Source organism: Choristoneura fumiferana, chromosome 28 (assembly GCF_025370935.1).
Source record: "Choristoneura fumiferana chromosome 28, NRCan_CFum_1, whole genome shotgun sequence".
Classification (NCBI taxonomy): Eukaryota; Metazoa; Arthropoda; class Insecta; order Lepidoptera; family Tortricidae; genus Choristoneura; species Choristoneura fumiferana.
Genome location: NC_133499.1, coordinates 8,307,284 through 8,328,265, shown reverse-complemented (window position 1 = coordinate 8,328,265; position 20,982 = coordinate 8,307,284). Strand labels below are relative to the sequence as shown.

Here is a 20,982-nt window from a genome sequence, read left to right as displayed (position 1 = left end):
GTTAGGTACTATTTCGACCAACAATGCACGAGCCGAGCGAGCGAAGCGAGCGTGCCGCGGCAGCGGCCGGCGAAGTGCCAGAACCGAATTGCTAGCATCGCGACTTGGTTTGTTTAGACTCCAATATAAAATAAATACAAATGATGGTCAAAAATACGTTTATTACCTACTTGCGTTATACGTTTAAAATATGTGAGGGTACATAAGAAAATCATAAAGAATGCGCGGTCAGCACGCCCGGCGTGTAAAAATGCCAATGAGGCCATAGTGTAATCCACACATATTCGCGGTATTGAATGCCATTCCCCATGCGAAACGAAAAGATGCGAAAAGTTGATATGCGCACTGAAAAATAGTTCAACCGTTACAAAAGCGAAAGGTTGTTCGACCAAACGTGCAAAATGTGTAGTGATTAATAGGCTAAACGAATGTCTGTGAATAGTTGTTCGGCTTACTGAATCATATGCCAAGTAAATAGTCTGCTAAAGGTTGAGTTACGAAACGTTACTCGGCGAAATAATACATCTGCATACAAATTCATCGGCGTACCGTTACTCGGCGAAACGTTGTCTGCCAATCAATAATCTGCCTAAAAATAGTCGGCGAATCATTAGGTAACCTTAAACAAGAATAGAGGGCGCTGTCCAAGAACGGTGACGTACCGTACCTCGGCTCTCAAGACGACGTGTTAACTTCGTTTGCAATCAATAGATGGCGTTGTGCGAGCGAACGTTGTCCTTTCAATTCAAATTCTAAGACCTTTATTTAATGCTTTGCCATGGTAACAAGAATCGTGTAAGTAAACTGTTAGTACTAAAACGGCATTAAGCTAATTCTAATGCGGGCGAAGCCACGGCTCAAAGCTACTATTTACATATAATATAAATGATATGGCATATTCATAAGTTTACAAATACCGTATTTTAAGTGGATCCATGCCCCAATGACCTTCGATTTGAATTCCTTAGTTTTCTAATGATTTTTGTAGCTTACTATATTAACAACAACGGCTTTAAACAATATATGTAGTATCCCATATTTACTTCAAAGTTCGTTGTTTTCGAGATATTTGGCATCAAAGTTGAACAATTTTAGGCCAAAAAACTGGTTTTCTGGCCATAACTTTTGTGTTAATTAGTTTCAAATGAAAACCCTCGACCAGTTTTTAGAGACGTCAAAGACGAACCCAAATATGTAGATTTCGTATATGTTAGATCTTTCACGTCAAAAGAGAGATAAAAGATTGGAGAACCGATAGCCGTTTCACTTATAAATTCTATCTGTAGTGCAAAAGAGGAGATACGATTTCAAAAACTTGTCAAAAATCCATGAAACCTCGGTAGCCCCTTAAGCTATGTCGATGATTTTGCTTGTGGGTATTTTGGTTTTATTTACCTTAGTTTTAGCTACAGGCATAGACTCTCCGTGATTAATGATTCGTCGCATGTGCTCTGTCCCGAAATGACCTTCCCATCCACCGGGATCTTCTCGCCGGGTACAACCTGAAAAAAAAAAAAAACTTTCACTTCTCAAGCTCGTGAAGTCCTTGTTTATGCTGGATCTAGGCGACATAAAGACTTTTTATGCTCTTGTGCATAAAATAAATCTTCGTCTAAGACCTCGGCAAACAGTCTCGGCAAAAGTTTTTAATATATTTTTTTAATAATTTTAATTTGTATAAACTAAATATTTACAATTAAGATAATAAGCAATGCATGAATAATATAACGTACTTAGTAAGTGAAACATTGTTACCACTGTTGTTATTTCATCTCCTCGCAATCGAAGTGAAAAGCAGAGAGTGAAAAACCGTACCGGCTCGGGTGGCTATATGACCGTCTCGGGTAAAATGCCTCGTTTTATGCTCTTGTTATACAATTTACTATTTTTATCAAACATGTTGGAAATATTAGCTAAGCCACGCACACGCTTCACGCACAATTCTAGAGTAGAAATTATGTTACTTGAAAAGGATTTTGGTATTGTGAATCTCAATCCAGTGGTAAAGTAATAGTTATGAGGGAAAATCACGAAAGTTCAAACCATACCAATAAACCTACCTACCTTCAATATATCCCCCCTCTCCACCAACTCCACTGGTATGTTCTTCTCACTTATCACTTGCCCGTTTGCATCTAGATTGACCAGGACCGCCTCGGTCGCCTTCAGTGATAGCAATTTTGAGAGAGCTTCCGACGTTTTACCCTGAAAATATATGTAAGCTTATTTGTTTACCCCGAAGCAAACAGAGGAGTCAAAGTAAAAGTCAAAATATCTTTATTCAATTTAGGCACTTATGAATGTCAAAAAAAATCTACCAACGGTTCGGAAAAACCTCTGTTGAGAAGAATCTGGCAAGAAACTCAACGAGGTATATTTTTTTTAAACAGATTTACAATATTATTAACTGATATGTATACATCACAAGTATTTAACACAACTTTATTTTTAACACAGTAGGTTCGCTATTTGAAGGGATCGCTAATGCGGATCGGAATTATTTCCAAATATCCCTGTCCATGATATAATCATTAACTTTATAATACGCCTTTGATATTAATGTCTTCTTGACAATAGATCTGAATTTTGTATCTGTTTCATTTATAATATTTTTGGAATTTTATTATAAAAACGTATGCAATTCCCCAGAAAAGACTTTTTGGTTTCAGCCAGTCTGTAAGATGGAACTTTAAGCTTCCCTGTGTTTCTAGTAGCCTTTGGCTTATCGACGTTAGTGGGAAAATCACATATGTTCTTCCTTACATACATGATTATTTCAAAAACATAAAGCGACGGCAGGGTTAGGATACCTGTTTCCTTAAAAAAAGATGTTAAAGATTCACGCGTCTTATGTTGAGTGTTATGAAGACGCCAATATCTGTCGCACGATGGATAGATTTTATAATAAAACTAGGAGTAACATACATTTACTTTCTGCGATCCTTTTTTCGTGTTTTGATTCATTTTCGGAGGATTACATGGAAATACAAATACGGACAGATTTTCTTTTAGACAGATGGTGCAAAAATCCCATTTATTCACTATCCCGTGGGAATTTCGTAAAATCTTTAAAAGTGTTTTTAGCTGTTAGTACCTAACCTACTTGCATGCCAAATTTGAAGTTTCTAATAATTATAGTTACGGAAATAGGGCCATTTCAAAGTGAAAATATAAATCCCATTTATTCCCTATCCCGTGGGAATTTCGAAAAATCCTTTCTTAGCGGATGCCTACGTCATAACATCTACCGGCATGCCAAATTTCAGCCCGATCCGTCCAGTGGTTTGGGCTGTGCGTTGATAGATCACTATGTCAGTCAGTCACCTTTGAGTTTTATATATTTAGATATGTTCGGCCGTTGTTGAGATAGAGAACTTTGAAATGACAATGGTTTTTTCAACTTTTCTAAGTAGGTTATGTTTTTTATTTTATTTATATGAGGTGCTTTATAGGATACGAGGGCGTGCAGTCGGAAAAAATCTAAAATAAAGAAATATCAAAAAGAGTAAGCTACAAAAGGCTGCCACGAAGGAAAGTATGTGTCGTGCCATTGCGGTTGTGAATCGGACACTGGCTCAGCATATTGCTATAAGCGTTAATAAAAACCCTGGGGCTGAATTTACATGTCACTCTTTTACTACCAGCGCTTTCGGAAAGACCGTCATTGCCAAGAAGAATGCGCCGCAAGAAACTGGGCAGAAAGTAATTTTATCAAAATAAAGTTAAATTAATAATTACAAACATAATAAATACATCAATCACAGTATAAAATGAAAGTAAAAAAAATATAAAAATACAGGGATGTATTTTTTTTCTATTCGACTGGATGGCAAACGAGCAAGTAGGTCTCCTGATGGTAAGAGATTACCACCGCCCATAGACACCTGCAACACCAGGGGGATTGCAGACGCGTTGCCAACCTAGAGGCCTAAGATGGGATACCTCAAGTGCCAGTAATTTCACCGGCTGTCTTACTCTCCACGCCGAAACAACAGTGCAAGCACTGCTGCTTCACGGCAGGATTAGCGAGCAAGATGGCGGTAGCAGTCCGGGCGGACCTTGCACAAGGTCCTACCACCTGCAACATGTATGAGGTAAAGGAAGGTAGCACCCGGTTAACAATGCCGAAGACCTCTCATTTCGATAGGAGACCTGTGCCCAACGGTACGAGTATAAATAAGCTCATTTGAGCTTACCTTAGCTATATGTTCCAGCCATCTCCCAAGTGACACAAATACCAACAACATAGGCGGCGTATCAAAAAAGGTCATAGGGCTTGTGTCCTTCTGGAGCGCCATTGCTGTGATAACAACTGCCAGTGAATATGCGTAACTGAAAAGAAAGAAGATATATAATATAACAGATATACTATAATGTCTATAGCACAAACTCTGACCATATTTGCGAGTGAAAAATCGAAATTTGATGCATTTGATTTCTGTCTCCCAAAAGCCTCCGAAATGAGGGGCCACCGTTTTCGCGCTCACCAGCTGGCGCCACTGTAGACAAAGGTCCTGCCTGAACTATAGTGGTTAGTTTGTTATTAAGGGCGTGAAAACAAAATTTACATGCCACAGTGTTGCGTAGTCCCGTTTCGTTCGGAAAAGGGAGGACAAAGGTTTCCGAAAGACAAAACTGTCTCAAAACACAGACATTCATTGCCCCGTAACGCATATTGGACATAATTAATTTCAGATATTGCAAAATATTCACAAAATTATGCTAACTATAAATAAACCCACCTAGCTCACCCAAAAACAGTGGCCTTTTTGTCATTTCGGAGACCTCTCGCTACACTAGCGCCTCTAGCGGCGAATTTATACGCGATAGCCCTCATTGGGCGAACTTGGTCTAAATACTGGGTGTAAAGACGGGAGCATCATCAATCTTACACCCCTGAGGTATCCATTTTTATTGCTGTTAATTAAAAATGAATCATGAAGTGATATCTAAGTAAACCCCTCCCCCCTTTTTATATATAGGGGGCAAACGAGACCCGACCGTTTGTGTGTCAGTTTTGATTTTCTTCTAAACACGACAAAGCTCGCTGTCAAGTATATATTATACATACAAATTTCCCGTTACAAATTAAACATACTTACAGACCTAATTAGAACTGTCAAGAAGCTAATTTAAAGTTCAACAGTCGGGTCCCATTCAAATCGTGACCAGCTCAAAAAATCTTGGTAATGGGTCCCGACTGTTGAACTTTAAATTAGCTACTTAACAGAGTTCTAGACCACTAGACTTATTATCTTCCTTTTAGTTTTTAAGGCAGTCGGGTTTTTGATTTTTTAAACTTAAATTTTTATTTTATACTTTTTGATATTTTATGAAAATGGTACATTAAAAGTATTACAAATCATACATATTGAGAATGAGCTTTTTATTAGCTTTCATTTGGTACCCATATTGTTACAATACATTTTTTTTCGCAGACGCCATATTGAAATATTTTATACACTATGTCACTCCGACAGTTATGATAAATCCAATGATACCTCATATGTTAAAATCCGTCCGGCCGTTTAGGACTGCAGCGAGGGCCAAAGAAATGGACATACATACATACATACGCTCGAAAAATATAACATGCGAATAAGGCACTTGTCCCACCGCCGACGATGAGCGAGAAGCGAGCAGAGCGAGTAACTAGAAACGAGTGGGCGAGCAGCGAGAAGCGAGTGTTCGAGCACGACGGGCGATTACTCGCTCCACTCGCTCGAGCCGGGCGGCCGCCGAGCTAACAGCGCTGAGCGAGTATCGCTGAGCTAGTTTTATTGCTCAGCGAGTTTTATAGCTCTTGTCGCTGCGACAAAAGATGTAAGAGCGAGTTCTCGCCGGCAGTGTGAACCGCCAGCGATCAACTATTAATATATGTGCTTTTAAGCGATAAGACCGCCTATTGTCTACCGTGAATGTGTTTATATTATAAGTATTTTTACTGCTTTATGGTGTGCAATAAAGAATATTTGTATTGTATTGTATATGTGTCTCTTTTACTCACACAGCAACTTATATCTTTTGTTCGTTTCTTGAGCGAGAAAATAGTCGATAGCCAATCGTTTCCTCGCTGGCGGTGAGACAACTGCCTAATCTTAAATATATAAAACTCAAAGGTGACTGACTGACATAGTGATCTATCAACGCACAGCCCAAACCACTGGACGGATCGGGCTGAAATTTGGCATGCAGGTAGATGTTATGACGTAGGCATCCGCTAAGAAAGGATTTTTCGAAATTCCCACGGGATAGGGAATAATTCTCGAATAAAGTATCGTTCGGACGTTAATCGAGATTCAATTAGTGATATCTTGTATTATTTGACCGTTAATGTTACCTTATGGTCGTTGTCATAGATATAAGCACGTCCATATTAGACGTTCCATGGCTCAAAGCTTTGTACGCCTGCTTGTAGAAATGCCATCCGCCGATGAACTGTAACAAACAATGGGATTTGCTCAAAAATAGCACAGCCTGGCAATGAGTTCATCGGACACATACCGATATGGGCGTTTTAAAAAAAAATCGACTGGATGGCAAACGAGCAAATGGGTCTCCTGATGGTAAGAGATCACCACCGCCCATAGACACCTGCAACACCAGGGGTATTGCAGATGCGTTGCCAACCTAGAGGCCTAAGATGGGATACCTCAGGTGACAGTAATTTCACCGGCTGTCTTACTCTCCACGCCGAAGCACAACAGTGCTGCTTCATGGCAGGATTAGCGAGCAAGATGGTGGTAGCAATCCGGGCGGACCTTGCACAAGGTCCTACCACCTGCAAAACGGCGTTTAACGTACATATTAGATGTATATTTCCGGTACAAGGTAAGGGACCCGTTGCTTCTTAACACTTACTCTTACACCAGCTGTACATGTTACAGAATGAATGAATGATTCAATTATTATTTTGTAAAGACAAGATGAATTAATGAAAGAATATTGTTTTAAAACGACAAATAAATGAATGTGTGTACCACATTTATTTAAGAATGATTCAATTTTTTTTAAAGGAATGAATGAATGACCGACTTTTTTTAAAGAACGCATGAATGAATGAACGTTAATTTTTTTTAAAGAATGAATGATTATATGAACGATTTTCTTTAAAGAACGAACGAATGAATGAATGAACTCGCGACTGACCTGTACAGGGCGTTTCGAGCAGGAACATGAGCAAGTTTTCTAAGCTAAGGTCGGGGAGCATGAATAGTCGCCATGAAGTAAGCCATGGCAACCGTGCACGGCCCGCCGAATATCAGCGACATTAGAAACGTTGTCCGCCATTGGATATTTATTTATTACTAAAAGGTACGCGATTTCCCAGAAACGAGTTCCTGGTTTTAACCAGTCTGTGAGATGGAGCTTTAAGCTTACCTTTTGGTTCTAGAAGCCCAGATCAGTGCTACTTAGACCAGCTATATTTTTTCAAAGAATGAATAAATGAACGAAAATTTTATTATAGAATGAATGAATGACCGGATATATTTTTAAAGAACGAGTGAATGATAGAACGACGTTTTTTTTAGGAAGGAATGAATGAATGAATGAATTACTGGTATTTTTTTTAAACTTACTGAAGATGATACTTTTTTTTAAGAATGCATAATGGTTTAAATAAATGATTTTTTAAGAACGAATGAATAAACAAACGAACATTTTCTTTAAAGAATGAATGAATGAATGAGTGAATATACGACCAAATAATTTTTAAATGAATGAATGATTGAATGAACGACTTTTAAAGAACGAACGAATGAATGAATGAACTCGCGACTGACCTGTACGGGCGTGGCGAGCAGGAACATGAGCAGGTTCTCTAAGCTGAGGCCGGGCAGCACGCAGCACGCGGCGCGCGGGTCGTGGTGGTTCATGGTTGCCATGAAGTAAGCCATGGCGACCATGCACGGACCGCCGAATATCAGCGACATTAGAAACGTTGTCCGCCATTGGATATTTATTTATTACTAAAAGGTACGCGATTTCCCAGAAACGAGTTCCTGGTTTTAACCAGTCTGTGAGATGGAGCTTTAAGCTTACCTTTTGGTTCTAGAAGCCCAGATCAGTGCTACTTAGACCAGCTATATTTTTTCAAAGAATGAATAAATGAACGAAAATTTTATTATAGAATGAATGAATGACCGGATATATTTTTAAAGAACGAGTGAATGATAGAACGACGTTTTTTTTAGGAAGGAATGAATGAATGAATGAATAACTGGTATTTTTTTTAAACTTACTGAAGATGATACTTTTTTTTAAGAATGCATAATGGTTTAAATAGATGATTTTTTTAAGAACGAATGAATGAACAACCGAACATTTCTTTAAAAAATGAATGAATGAATGAATGAGTGAATATACGAACAAATAATTTTTTAAATGAATGAATGATTGAATGAACGACTTTTAAAGAACGAACGAATGAATGAATGAACTCGCGACTGACCTGTACGGGCGTGGCGAGCAGGAACATGAGCAGGTTCTCTAAGCTGAGGCCGGGCAGCACGCAGCACGCGGCGCGCGGGTCGTGGTGGTTCATGGTCGCCATGAAGTAAGCCATAGCGACCATGCACGGACCGCCGAATATCAGCGATATTAGGAACGCCGTCCGCCATTTCCTTATTTCTTCTCTGAGGAATTATCAAGTACAGGTCTTAATGGGGAATGTATGAAAATTATGGAAACGCTTGGAAGTCTTGATATCAATAGGAATAACATTTCTAATGAACAGAAAAAAATGTCAGATTTTTAAGTAGCATCAATTAATTTTAAGAAATGTAAGAGTTTTCTTTACCGCCAAATGAGGGCTATCGTTTTTTGTCTCGCTAGATGGCGCACTGTTGCGTGAGGTTTTTAAGTATGGCTTTCAAAGTCTGTTATTACGGGCGTGAAAACAAAGTTTAGATTAAAAAATCATATTTCATACACCTTAAAACCGTACCATAAAAATATCGAGCATGCCACAGTGTTGCACAGTCCCCGTTTTATTCGGAAAAAAGGCAGGACAAAGGTTTCCGAAAGACAAAACTGTCTCAAAACACAGACATTCATTGCCCCGAAACGCATATTTGCCATAATTAATTTCAGACATTGCAAAATATTCACAAAATTATTCTAATTATAAATAAACCCGCGTAGCTCAGCCAAAAACTATGAGATTTGACATTTCGGAAACCTCACGCTACACTATCGCCTCTAGCGGCGAATTCATACGCGATAGCCCTCATTACGGCAGTCCGGTCGGTTACGGGCTGTTCCATAGTCCAGAATAAAAAACATTAAAAAAGAATTTATGTGTCTTTGACTCGATCGTTTTGACAGGTGACAGTCTTTACCGGGCCGAATAATACTGACATGGAAATACCGACTCTGTTTTTCATGTACACGCCTATGAAACTGACATGAGCTTCTATGGGTGTGAAGATGAAAAACAGGGTCGGTATAATATTATATTTTTTTCTGTTAATTAGAAAGGTTATTCCTATCGATAAAAAAAGTTTCAAGAGATTCTAAAATTTTCATTCCCCATTCACAAGGGCAGATTAAAAAAAAATTAAAAAAAAAAACCAGAAGCCCCACTGCTATTTTTCTTTAAGTTATTACACTACTGGGTCTCGGATCTCTCTATCCCCGCGGGAATACTCGTGACCATAATGTACGCGTAATCAACTTGTTTTCTATTCACGTTCGTTAAGAAAACTTTCTCTCGCTTTCGTTTGACTGGATGGCAAACGATGGTCTCCTGATGGTAAAAGATCACCACCGCCCATAAACATCTGCAACACCAGGGCTATTGCAGATGCGTTGCCAACCTAGAGGCCTAAGATGGGATACCTCAAATGCCAGTAATTTCACCGGCTGTCTTACTCTCCACGCCGAAACACAACAGTGCAAGCACTGCTGCTTCACGGCAGGATTAGCGAGCGAGATGGTGGTAGCAATCCGGGCGGACCTTGCACAAGGTCCTACCACCTGCTTCATCTCCGTCACTCCCTTATAATACGAGATTTTTCTAAGTCGTGACGATATATCCCACAGCCGGTCAAAGGTCTCCCCTTCCCCCCGCCACTCTCCCCTCTCCTGGGCAATCCTAAGCATGCAGCTGCCAGTCGAGCTGAAAAGCACTCAGTGGCCCAAGAAGCTACAAGTTAGAATTAACAAGCGGTAGTCTCTTTTCAACCCCCGACGCAAAAAGAGGGGTGTTATAAGTTTGACCGCTATGTGTGTCTGTGTGTGGCACCGTAGCCCTTAAACGGGTGGACCGATTCGGATGCGGTTTTTTTTATTTGAAAGCAGGTTTTCTAGCGGCGGTTCTAAAACATGTTTCATCAAAATCGGTTTAGCCATTTTTGAGATATTTAACTCCCCAATGCATACTGTCAAACAAAGCCTGCCGCTTGTAAATTGCGTTTCGCGGAGGACCATGTCAATGAACTTATAACCTAACCAACGAAAAGTTGGAAAATCCCCGACTCTGTCACTTCAAAGTTCAATATCACAAAAACGGCTGAACCGATTTTGATAAAACATGTCTAAGAACCATCGCTAGATAACCTGCCATCGAATTAAAAAAAACCGCATTCAAATCGGCCCACCCGTTTAAGAGCTACGGTGCCACAGACAGACACACATAGCGGTCAAACTTATAACACCCCTCTTTTTGCGTCGGGGGTTAAAAATGAGCGTCGGGAGGTCGCGACGAATGAGCAAAGCCACTGTTTTTAGTTCAGTGACAATTGACATTACTTTCGTTCAATTCATTAATGCCAGCTCTTATGAATCAAAGTCAAAGTCAAAGTCAAAGTCAAAGTCAAAATATCTTTATTCAATTTAGGCTACAACAAGCACTCGACCTATATCTAATTAATAAGATACTTACTTGTGTTCTAAATAGTTGGACGTCCCTTTGCTGTTCGGGTTGGCAACGCTCGCGTCGAAACCCAAATTGTTGACGGCCTCGCATATCGTCCGGGGGCCGATTAGCTCAGAGTCATACTTAACTTTGCCTCTGTTGAACAGAAAACGAAAAAAAACGTAAAATAAGTTTCATTTTTAATACAAGCTTTTTTTGCTGACTGTACTTCTTGCTGGCTGTACTTGTATTGTCACCCAAACTACATTTGAATACCAAATTTCAAATCAATGCCATTAACCGTTGAAGAGTTCCGTCCTGCGGAGACGATCCTGGCCGGACTACCAGGATGTCACTACCAGATTATTGTATTGACACCAGATTTACATAAGTCTACCAAATTTTAAGTCGATCGGACTAGTGGAAGTGGGTCAAATTTAAGTTGCAAGATTTAACCCAAATAAACAAATAAATATCACGGGACAATTCACACCAATTGACCTAGTCCCAAAGTAAGCTTAGCAAAGCTTGTGTTATGGGTACTAAGCAACGGATAAATATAATTATATAGATAGATACATACTTAAATACATAGTAAACACCCAAGACCCGAGAACAAACATTCGTATTTTTAATACAAATATCTGCCCCGACACGGGAATCGAACCCGGGACCTCAAGCTTCGTGGTCAGGTTCTCTAACCACTAGGCCATCTGGTCGCCAAATAAATAAATAGACGAACAGGGCAAGTTAAATAACAACTTGTAAAAAATATAAAGCTTAAATTGAAAATACAAACTGAGACATGGATGCACAGAAAAACCAGAAAAAGAGACCAGCGCTGGGAATCGAACCCAGGTCCTCAGCAATCCGTGCTGCGTGCTATAACCCCTACACCACCGCTGGCCAGGAATCTAGACACGAATTTTTCCTATGCATACATATCTCAGGTTGCTTATTTCTACTACGCTACTTATGCAGCAGCACTAGCGACATCTATGTTCCGCTCTCATCGAGAGACGTCACACTCTTTCGGAACCAACCGCTCACCCAGACAAGAGATGTCGCTACTAAGCAATCAAATTATGATTGTTTTTTTTTTTGGAGTCTTTTTGTATTTTTCCACCACCCAAAAAAAAACAATCATAATAAAGCTTAAACACACATTATTAAATCACTTGCGGTACCTAGTGGCACCAAGTGCACACAAGAACATGTCGCGTAATGACAGCAGGATTTTGACATTACTTATTCATTCTCCTTTTGTGCATTCAGTTCTTTTTAGGGTTCAGGAGCCAAAATGGCAAAAACGGAACCCTTATAGTTTCGCCATGTCTGTCTGTCCGTCCGCGGCTTTGCTCAGGGACTATCAATGCTAGGAAGCTGTAATTTTGTAAAGATATATATGTAAACTATGCCGACAAAATGGTAGAATAAAAAATTAAAAAAAAATGTTTTTATGGTACCTCCCATAGACGTAAAGTGGGGGTGATTTTTTTTTCTCATCCAACCCTATAGTGTGGGGTATTGTCTTTTGGTCTTTTAAAACCATTAGGGGTTTGCTAAGACGATTTTTCGATTCAGCGATCTGTTTGCGAAATATTCAACTTTAAAGTGAAAATTTTCATTAAAATCGAGCGTCCACCCCCTCTAAAATCTAAGCCGATGGGTGGAAAATTTTGAAAAAATTCAGGATGATAGTAAGTATATCAAACTTTCAAGGAAAACTATAACGGCTAAGTTTGCTTGAGAATTATTAGTAGTTTAAGAGTAAATAACAGCCTAAGGTATAAAAAATACCTAAACTTGGAAGATTCCGTATAAAATACGAAATCCTTCGAAAAATATTACTTAATTTTTCGTAATGGCTACGGAACCCTATTTTGGGCGTGTCCGACACACTCTTGGCCGGTTTTTGTAGCTGTGTAATCATTCACTTCAGCTCTCGTGGCATTACCTATATTCAAATGTAAATACACTTACTTGCTTGTGGTCAGTGCGACAGAGCAGGACGCCACGCCACTCAGTTTAAGTACAGTTTTCTCTATCTTGCTTACACACGAGGCGCAAGTCATACCACGTATCTGAAAATAAAAACAAAAAGCATTAAACCATAAAAAAATCATTACCCATTAGTAAAAAACCCTTTTTTCTTCAATAATAAAACTAAAATTAAAATTTTCAATAGAATGGTTTTGTTGTTTGTTCTTTTTCTTCATAGCAACAGCATTGTCGTCAAAAATAAAAAAAACGGTACTCGCTTTTGACCATAATACAAACATACATAGAAACAAGTGAACTAATAAAAAAATGGAAAACTCGACAGCCTTAAAAAAACATAAATAAAAGCTATAAAGAAAAAAGTCTAGTGATCCAGAACTCTGTTAAAGGCTGACTAGGAATATAAAAAACCTGAGGCTAAGGCAGCACTTCTACGTTTTATATTGCAACATTCTTTACATTTACTATACGATACCTTCCTGTCATATTGACAACGGTGTCGGTGATGTTATTTAAAGGAATATTTCCTAATCCCTCATACTTTTTCTATCACAAATACTATTTCCTTCCAAAGCTATGGATAATCTTCGGCATTTTAACGATCAAAAACACAAAATAGCACTTTAAAATACCACGCGCAAACAACGTTAAACTTTGACAGCAATAGACAGATGACATTTGAATTTAGTGTTACCAGTGCAAGAAATTAGTTCTATTGGTTTTCCGCAATATGGCGAGGTTTTCTATGATTCTGGTCAGCCTTTAAGTAAATTAAAGTTCAACAGTCAAAGGATCCATTACTGGATTTTTTGAGCCGGTTTCGATTTTATATGGATACCGGCTGTTAAGCTTAAAGTTACTATTAACAGAGTTCTAGGCTAGTTTTTTTAACCCCCGCCGCGGTGTTATAAATTTGACCGCTATGTCTGCCTGTGGCACCGTAGCTCTTAAACGGGTGAAGCGATTTTTAGCGATGGCTGGTTTAGACGTTTCATCAAAATCGGATTAGCCGTTTTTGAGATATTGAACTCTGAAGTGACAATGTCGGGGTTTACCCACTCTTTGATGGTTAGGCTTATTTATTTATGTTCTCTTTAAAGCAGCCCAGTTTTTTTTTATATTAATTGTTTACAAGTATGAATATTAGAAACAACTATACATGAGGTGTTACCGTAAGATCCAGGGTTTGCAAGACCTAATAAGTGGAAGAGGGTAATTAATGAGTAGAGAGCGGATTTGAAGTAGCGATTACAAGTTTAATGTGGATATGACTAGTGCGACTGGTAAGATAGATATATAGATTAATTCATTAGATATCATGTTGTTTAATTGCCTTACAGTTATCTTATTACTTACTTGTTTACTTACCGCAATGCAATCTTATAGATAATTAAATTCAGTAAATGTTTGTTTGTTTGTTTGTTTGTTTATACTCTTTATTGTACAAAAAGGTTACATAAATAAAAGTAAAGTGTTGAGTACAAAGGCGGACTTATCACTGCAGGGATCTCTGCCCGTCAACCTTTGAGTGGTAGAGCAGCAATCAAAAACAAGGATCGACAAATAGAGCAAAACATTTGAATAAATATAAATGCATATGCAAACCTCAAATACCTAACTATATAAAATAAAATACATAAATACACACATTTACATACGATACATAAATAAAACAAGTATAAAGGTTAATTACATGTAAATGATATTCTTGCAACAAACTTTGTGTAAAGGAAAATATTCTATTCTAATTAAAGGAGTTATACAGCTCAAACATAAGAGATCCTATTTATTAAGCACAATTTTGACAAAAATAAATACTAACTTACTTTTGGGTTCTCACGATACAGGCCCGAGTTAGCCATGTAAATTCTTACGTAATGCACTTTAAAATTGGCAAATAAATATTTTTAATTTTTTTTCATTTTTCATTTTCATTTCATAACTTGTACTAGTCTTATCCACATTAAACTTGTAATCGCTACATCAAATCCGCTCTCTATTAATGATTGAATGAATATTCGTAAGATGTTGAATAGCGCTATAGAAAAATCAATAATGATAAAAAAATAAAACAAATAATGGAGATAGTATAATAAGCAAATAAATGAATAAAAAAGTGAATCAGTTAAAAAACAAATTCAAGATTAAATTAACGAATAAACGAATGATATTTATTATCAGTGAACGAACGAATGAATGTATTAATGACTAAACCAGGGTTTCTCAAACTTATGCCTCCACGTACCCCTGTTAAAGTTTCTAGACGACAGCGAAACCCCCCCCCCTCCAAAGAAAGTAATAAAACTGGCTGTTGGAGATACTGAGTTTATTTTTTTTTATTTCAATCATCATGATAATATAATGTATATTATTTATTTCAATAAAAGGTAACAAATATAGGTAAGAATCATCTTGCCAACGAAAATACAAATTGAAACAAACAACAACAAATAAGTAACAAATTTGGAGTTAAAAAATACAAAAAGACTCCAAAAAAAACAATCTTAATCATCTTGCCAGTCTTGCAGCCACCATCACGTAAACCTTGTCGCGAACCCCTACCGTCGAATAGCGAACCCCTAGGGGTTCGCGTACCCCACTTTGAGAAACCCTGGACTAAACGAACGAATGAAAGTATCAATGAACGAATCAATGCCAGCTGAATGAACGAGCGAATCAAAACACCAACCGTGAGAGAGATCTCCTTCAGCCCGGTGCCATCGTTGACACTCAGCACCTCAGCCGGGAAGCCTAGCTCCGTTATGCTCTGCGCAATGTCCGTAGCTGATATCTTGCGGGGGGAGAAGCTGACCTCAGCTTTGGCGGCCAGGAGGGCAATGAGGATGGAATCCACGCCTGTCAATGAGAGATAGAAGCTGTTTAGCATTAGTTATTTATGTGGCTGGTGCATAATGAGAGGCATTAAAGTACGAGTGTGGTTTTTTAATAAATAAGATCACATGTATAGCCGCATACATAACTTATCTACATGCATATCATAAGTTTTCTATAATATGTTCAGATATGGCATGTATTTTTAAGTTAGTGTTACTGATAACTAGTTTGAAGTACCTACCAAAGCTTAAATAAAACAGATAATAAAAAACTAAAGTTTTATTTATAATAATAATTATTATAATATCTACATGCATGTCATAAGTTTTCTACAATATGTACAGATATGCATTGTTAAAAAAAGTATTACCGATACTTTAATGTAAACATTAAGATGCACTGTTCTTTAATGTGAACATTAAGATGCACCCGCTGATACCAGGTTTTTTAATAAAGGCCATTTGATACTCGTTTCTGAACATATAATAGGGAAGTTATGATATGGATGTAGATAAAATAAATTACCTGTTGAATACACAGAATACATAATAGTACTAACGTACAGAATGGCCACGCTCCGCCCCGCACCGGTTCGAGTTACCCCACCCCTCAAGCGCAGATTGCAGGAAAACCGCAGGAAAGCAGTCGGGTGCGCGACGCGATGTATGTCGGCCGCACGGCACTAAGTTCGGGAGCAATCATTTTGCGAAATCGTAACGGTACCCTGCCTACTTCCTTTTACTAAATAAATAATGATTTCTGAAATTATCGCGATTAATACATGAAATATAACTATCTACGGAATAATTCTTTTAAGTTTGTAGTCGTATATCTAAAAAAAAGCCGTGGTGGCCTAGTGGTTTGACCTATCGCCTCTCAAACAGAGGGTCGTGGGTTCAAACCCGGCTCGCACCTCTGAGTTTTTCCAAATTCATGTGCGGAATTACATTTGAAATTTACCACGAGCTTTGCGGTGAAGGAAAACATCGTTAGGAAACCTGCACAACCTGCGAAGCAATTCAATGGTGGCGTGTGAAGTCCCAATCCGCACTGGGCCCGCGTGGGAACTATAGCCCAAGCCCTCTTGTTCTGAGAGGAGGCCTGTGCCAGCAGTGGGACGTATATAAGTGGTGGTCACATGTATTAAGACGATTTGAAGTTCCAGATTATTTTTAACTAAATCATGTCATGTGTAGTCGTGGTTCCTTCTTAGAAGTAACTAGTTACGTTATGAAATAGCCACATGAATAGAGCAACGGGATTAAGAATAAAGAATAAAATTGCTGACATTTTTACAATTTTGTTTTTATTCTCTTTAGTAAACAAATTAAAATAGTAATGAAGCTGGACAAATAATTAAGAACGATTTATTGAACTGCTCGAAAGTTTTTTATTTGAAACTTAGATTAACTAAATCACACTAACGTGAAGTTTGTACAGAAAAAAAAGCAATTTAATACATTTTAACTAAAATTAATGTTAGTAGCATGTCCACGGCTTTTTATTACTGCCTTACACCGGCGAGGCACTGAATCTATCAATTTTTGACATTTCGCAAGAGAGATAGAGTTCCATTCTTCTAAGAATACGCCATACAGTTCTCTTAAATTGCCACACTGTCGATTTGAAACTTTTTCTTGACTTCGCACAAAGATGCTCTATTGGGTTAAGATCGGGCTGTTGCTGGCAATCTAAGACAGAAAACTGATTGCGATGTGAGGAATCCTTAACGGTACGTGCAGTATGCTTGGGATCATTGTCATGCTGGAATGTCCAAATAACCGGAAGCACGCCTTCAGCATATGGTAACATTGTTTCTTCCAGTATGTTTTTGTATTGAAATTGATCCATGTTTCCTTCTATCAGCCTAACAGGTCCAACACCATGTCCAGAAAAACATCCCCAAATTTTTACATTCCCCCGCTATGCTTTAAAGTCCTTTTGTGTACTTTGGGTCGAATGCTTTATTTGGAGCCGTCTTACATATGTTTGCCATCAGAACATACCCTATTTTATTTTTGTCTCGTCAGAAAAAAGAACGTTTTTCACTGTCTGACTGTCCAGTTTTCATATCTTCTTGCAAATGCAAGGCGGGCTTGCCTATGACACCGTTTCAACATAGGCACCTTCCTTGTTATCCTTCCGTGCAACTTTTCTTCTACAAACGCCTTCGAATAATGCGTGCCGAGATTGCTGAAGGGTTGTTTTCGCCAAAATATTTTTTTCTTAACTCATTAGACGGTATTAGACCTTTAAAGGATTTTGTTTTGCCAAACGAACGATATTTCGATCATCTCGACGAGATGACTTTCTTTGTCTAGGTACACGCGGAACATTTGAAGTAGTTTGATACGTGGCAAAAGCTTTATGGCGTGGAAAACCATAGTTTTTGAACATTGCAGATGATCGGCTATGTGTTTATACGACCAATTCTTGTCGCCGAAGTTTTAGTATTACTTCTCTTGTAGATTTATCACAACTTTTATTTTTCCCCATTGTTTTTATATGAAGCAATCGCCCTTAAGACTTTACGCACTAAATGGCGCCAAAATTATTCGAATAATAACCTAAAACCACAAAGCGGCCGTCCGTCTCTATATAAATTTGAATAAAAAATAAACTATTCAGCGTTCTTAATTATATGACCAGCCAGTAAGTAGTAATATTAGGTTTAGATGTAATGTATAAAGTTTATATATTTATTTTTTAGCCAATTATATGTATAAATAAATTTACCGCTAGACGGAAAGTTTACGATACCGAGAGAAGTACAAAAATATACATGCAGTTAGTAACACTTGTCAGTTTGAAAAAATCTTCTCTATAAAAAATCGTTCTTAATTATATGACCACAACTGTAGGCTGGGATGATGATGATGAGTCGTATATCTATTGTACTTAATTGAAAATAATAATGCTCAAAATACGCAAACAGACACATTTAAATAAATCGAGGATATTCTGGCAGAACCGGATAAGTGCACAATATTTATTTTTTATACGGTTTTGCTAGATAAATAAAGCAGAAAACATTGAGTATGCCTATGTATGTAACTTTAAAAAAAATTACACTTATTCAGTGACAAATTAAAACGGTGGTTGTGGTTTGTTAGTCTAACAACTGGTAGAATGGTGTACGGTTGTGTTACTCTGAAGATGAGCTCTGGTTGAGTTCGAAACGCGTCAGTGTATTGTGGTGGTGATAGATGGTTTGTGTGAGTTTGTGTGTGTTCTTACAGTGTGGCGTGAGGAACTGCCACACACAGCATTTTGCATAAGCTTAGCTATCGTAAGGTCGCGGGTGAGCAAGGAAATTATTTTAGTTCTACTTAATATTATAAAATAAATGTGAAAGTTTGTGAAGATGTTTGGATGTTTGTTACACAATCACGCAATAACGGCTGAACGGATTTACATGAAACAAGGCGTACAGATAGACAAAGACCTCCAAAGGCTCCTATATAACAAACGTGTTTTTTTGCTAATGTCTAAAATGTCGGATAGATAATATGTAGTACGGAACCCTTCGGGCGCAAGCCCGACTCGCACTTGGCCGGTTTTTAATTAAATATAATCAATTTATTATATACGAATTACTTCGCTGCAAACTTAACTCCAATGTAACCACCACCTTGTCGGCAAGAGCTAGTACTTATGGTCTGTCCCAGAATCGAGATACTAAAAATGACGTTTCAGTGTTACCTGTTTTTTTGGTCTCATTAAGTGATGTGCCGCAACCGGTTATTACCGAAAAGATTTTGTAGGTACCTATGTATGTATGTCGTAAAATATTAAGATATGAACGGATCCGTGATGTACAAAAATGTAGGGCACTTAGACATTCTAGAAAAGGTAAAATAGGTCTAATAAAAATGCGACCGTTTTCGAGATATTTCGACTTTTTATAGATGTTGATGTTTAAGTTTCAATTTCATTCTAAGTAAGTTTTACATTAACTAAATTAATATGAGAATAATGAATATTTGATTTATTATTCTATGATATGAATATCAAAATAAAAACACGAGAAAACGCACTGATCACATCCGATGACAATACGAGTAAAGTAACGAAAATCGGTTGAATACCACTTGAATACGAAAAAACATGAACATGACGTTTGTGATATCTGAGGGCCTACTCCGGAATTCGAAAATCAAAGTTTGTACCGTAACGTCCCTCTCACTTACGTATTAAATTAAAATAGTAGTGTCAGAAGGACGGAACGACACGAACTTCGATTTTCGAATTTCGTAGTAGCCGTGCTGGCCTGACTACGAAATGCAAAACTCGAACTTCGTATGTTGCCGTCCCGCTGACGCTTATCTCATTAAATACGCGAGTGAAAGGGACGGTGCCCATACGAACTCGTTTTTCTAGTTTTGTAGTAGCTTCTGTATTATTTTTTACGTTGGCACTAAGTGATGAACACTGTTTTTTACCTGTGCTTAAATTTCATCAACTTTATCGTATGATAAAGTAAAATGGAAAGTAGAATATTGAATGCATTAATGTTATTTGCTATCGCTAAAATAAACATTTTATCGGTTATTTACGAAACCGAAATCACGGAGCAGCACGTTCCTTTATGCTGGCCACATTATTTTTACGTTTGACATTTCAGACTGTCATTTTAGTATCTCGAATTCTGGGACAGACCATAGGCTTGAGTCGGTCGTCCTAACTAAGAACTAAAAAGATAGAATTCCCATCGCGGACCGAAAAAAGAACTAGTTCCTCGTAAACGATCTTAATAGGTCTCGGTCTCGGTCCGCGTTCCTTTGGCTCCGGAGCTAAAACGGAGCGGGAGCTGGGAGTGAGCGAGTGAACGAGGAAACGAATAGAAAAGAGCGGAGCGGACGGCATTGCGCGGTGCTCGGTCGATGTGAACGAGACAAATAGTATTATTTCAAAGCGTATCCTGCTCATGTGCGAGGAGAGACGCATTTATTTTACATTGTACATCATCTGCTTGTTTGATGATACCAAAGAACCATAATTAGAAACCCGGTTAAACGAAACTACGACAACAAATTAATATTTGATTGTTTTTATCTTGATTACAACGTTATTATTTTTATTATACTCCATTTTTTAACATTCCGATCTTTAGCTCCCAGTTCAGTTCATGACGATTCGAGTCTAAACTCGTCTCCCTTCCCTTTCCTTTTCCCTGTTTCGGTCGGAGCCGCTCCTCGGACCTAAATGAACTAAAGGAACTAAAAGACCGAACTAGTTCATTTGACCGATGACCGAGATCGGAGCGCTCCCTTTAAAGATCGAGCGCG

General features: G+C 38.1%; 1 protein-coding gene across 1 annotated transcript in view; it reads right to left on the bottom strand.

The window, feature by feature from the left end:
* ATP7 (copper-transporting ATPase 1) overlaps positions 1 to 20,982 on the bottom strand; it is a 53,250-nt gene that overhangs the window by 22,523 nt on the left and 9,745 nt on the right. Inside the window, 8 exon segments of the mRNA XM_074109119.1 lie at positions 1,411 to 1,502; positions 2,065 to 2,205; positions 4,197 to 4,332; positions 6,341 to 6,438; positions 8,453 to 8,636; positions 10,886 to 11,014; positions 12,842 to 12,942; positions 15,549 to 15,715. Coding sequence (XP_073965220.1) covers positions 1,411 to 1,502; positions 2,065 to 2,205; positions 4,197 to 4,332; positions 6,341 to 6,438; positions 8,453 to 8,636; positions 10,886 to 11,014; positions 12,842 to 12,942; positions 15,549 to 15,715 — 1,048 coding nt within the window.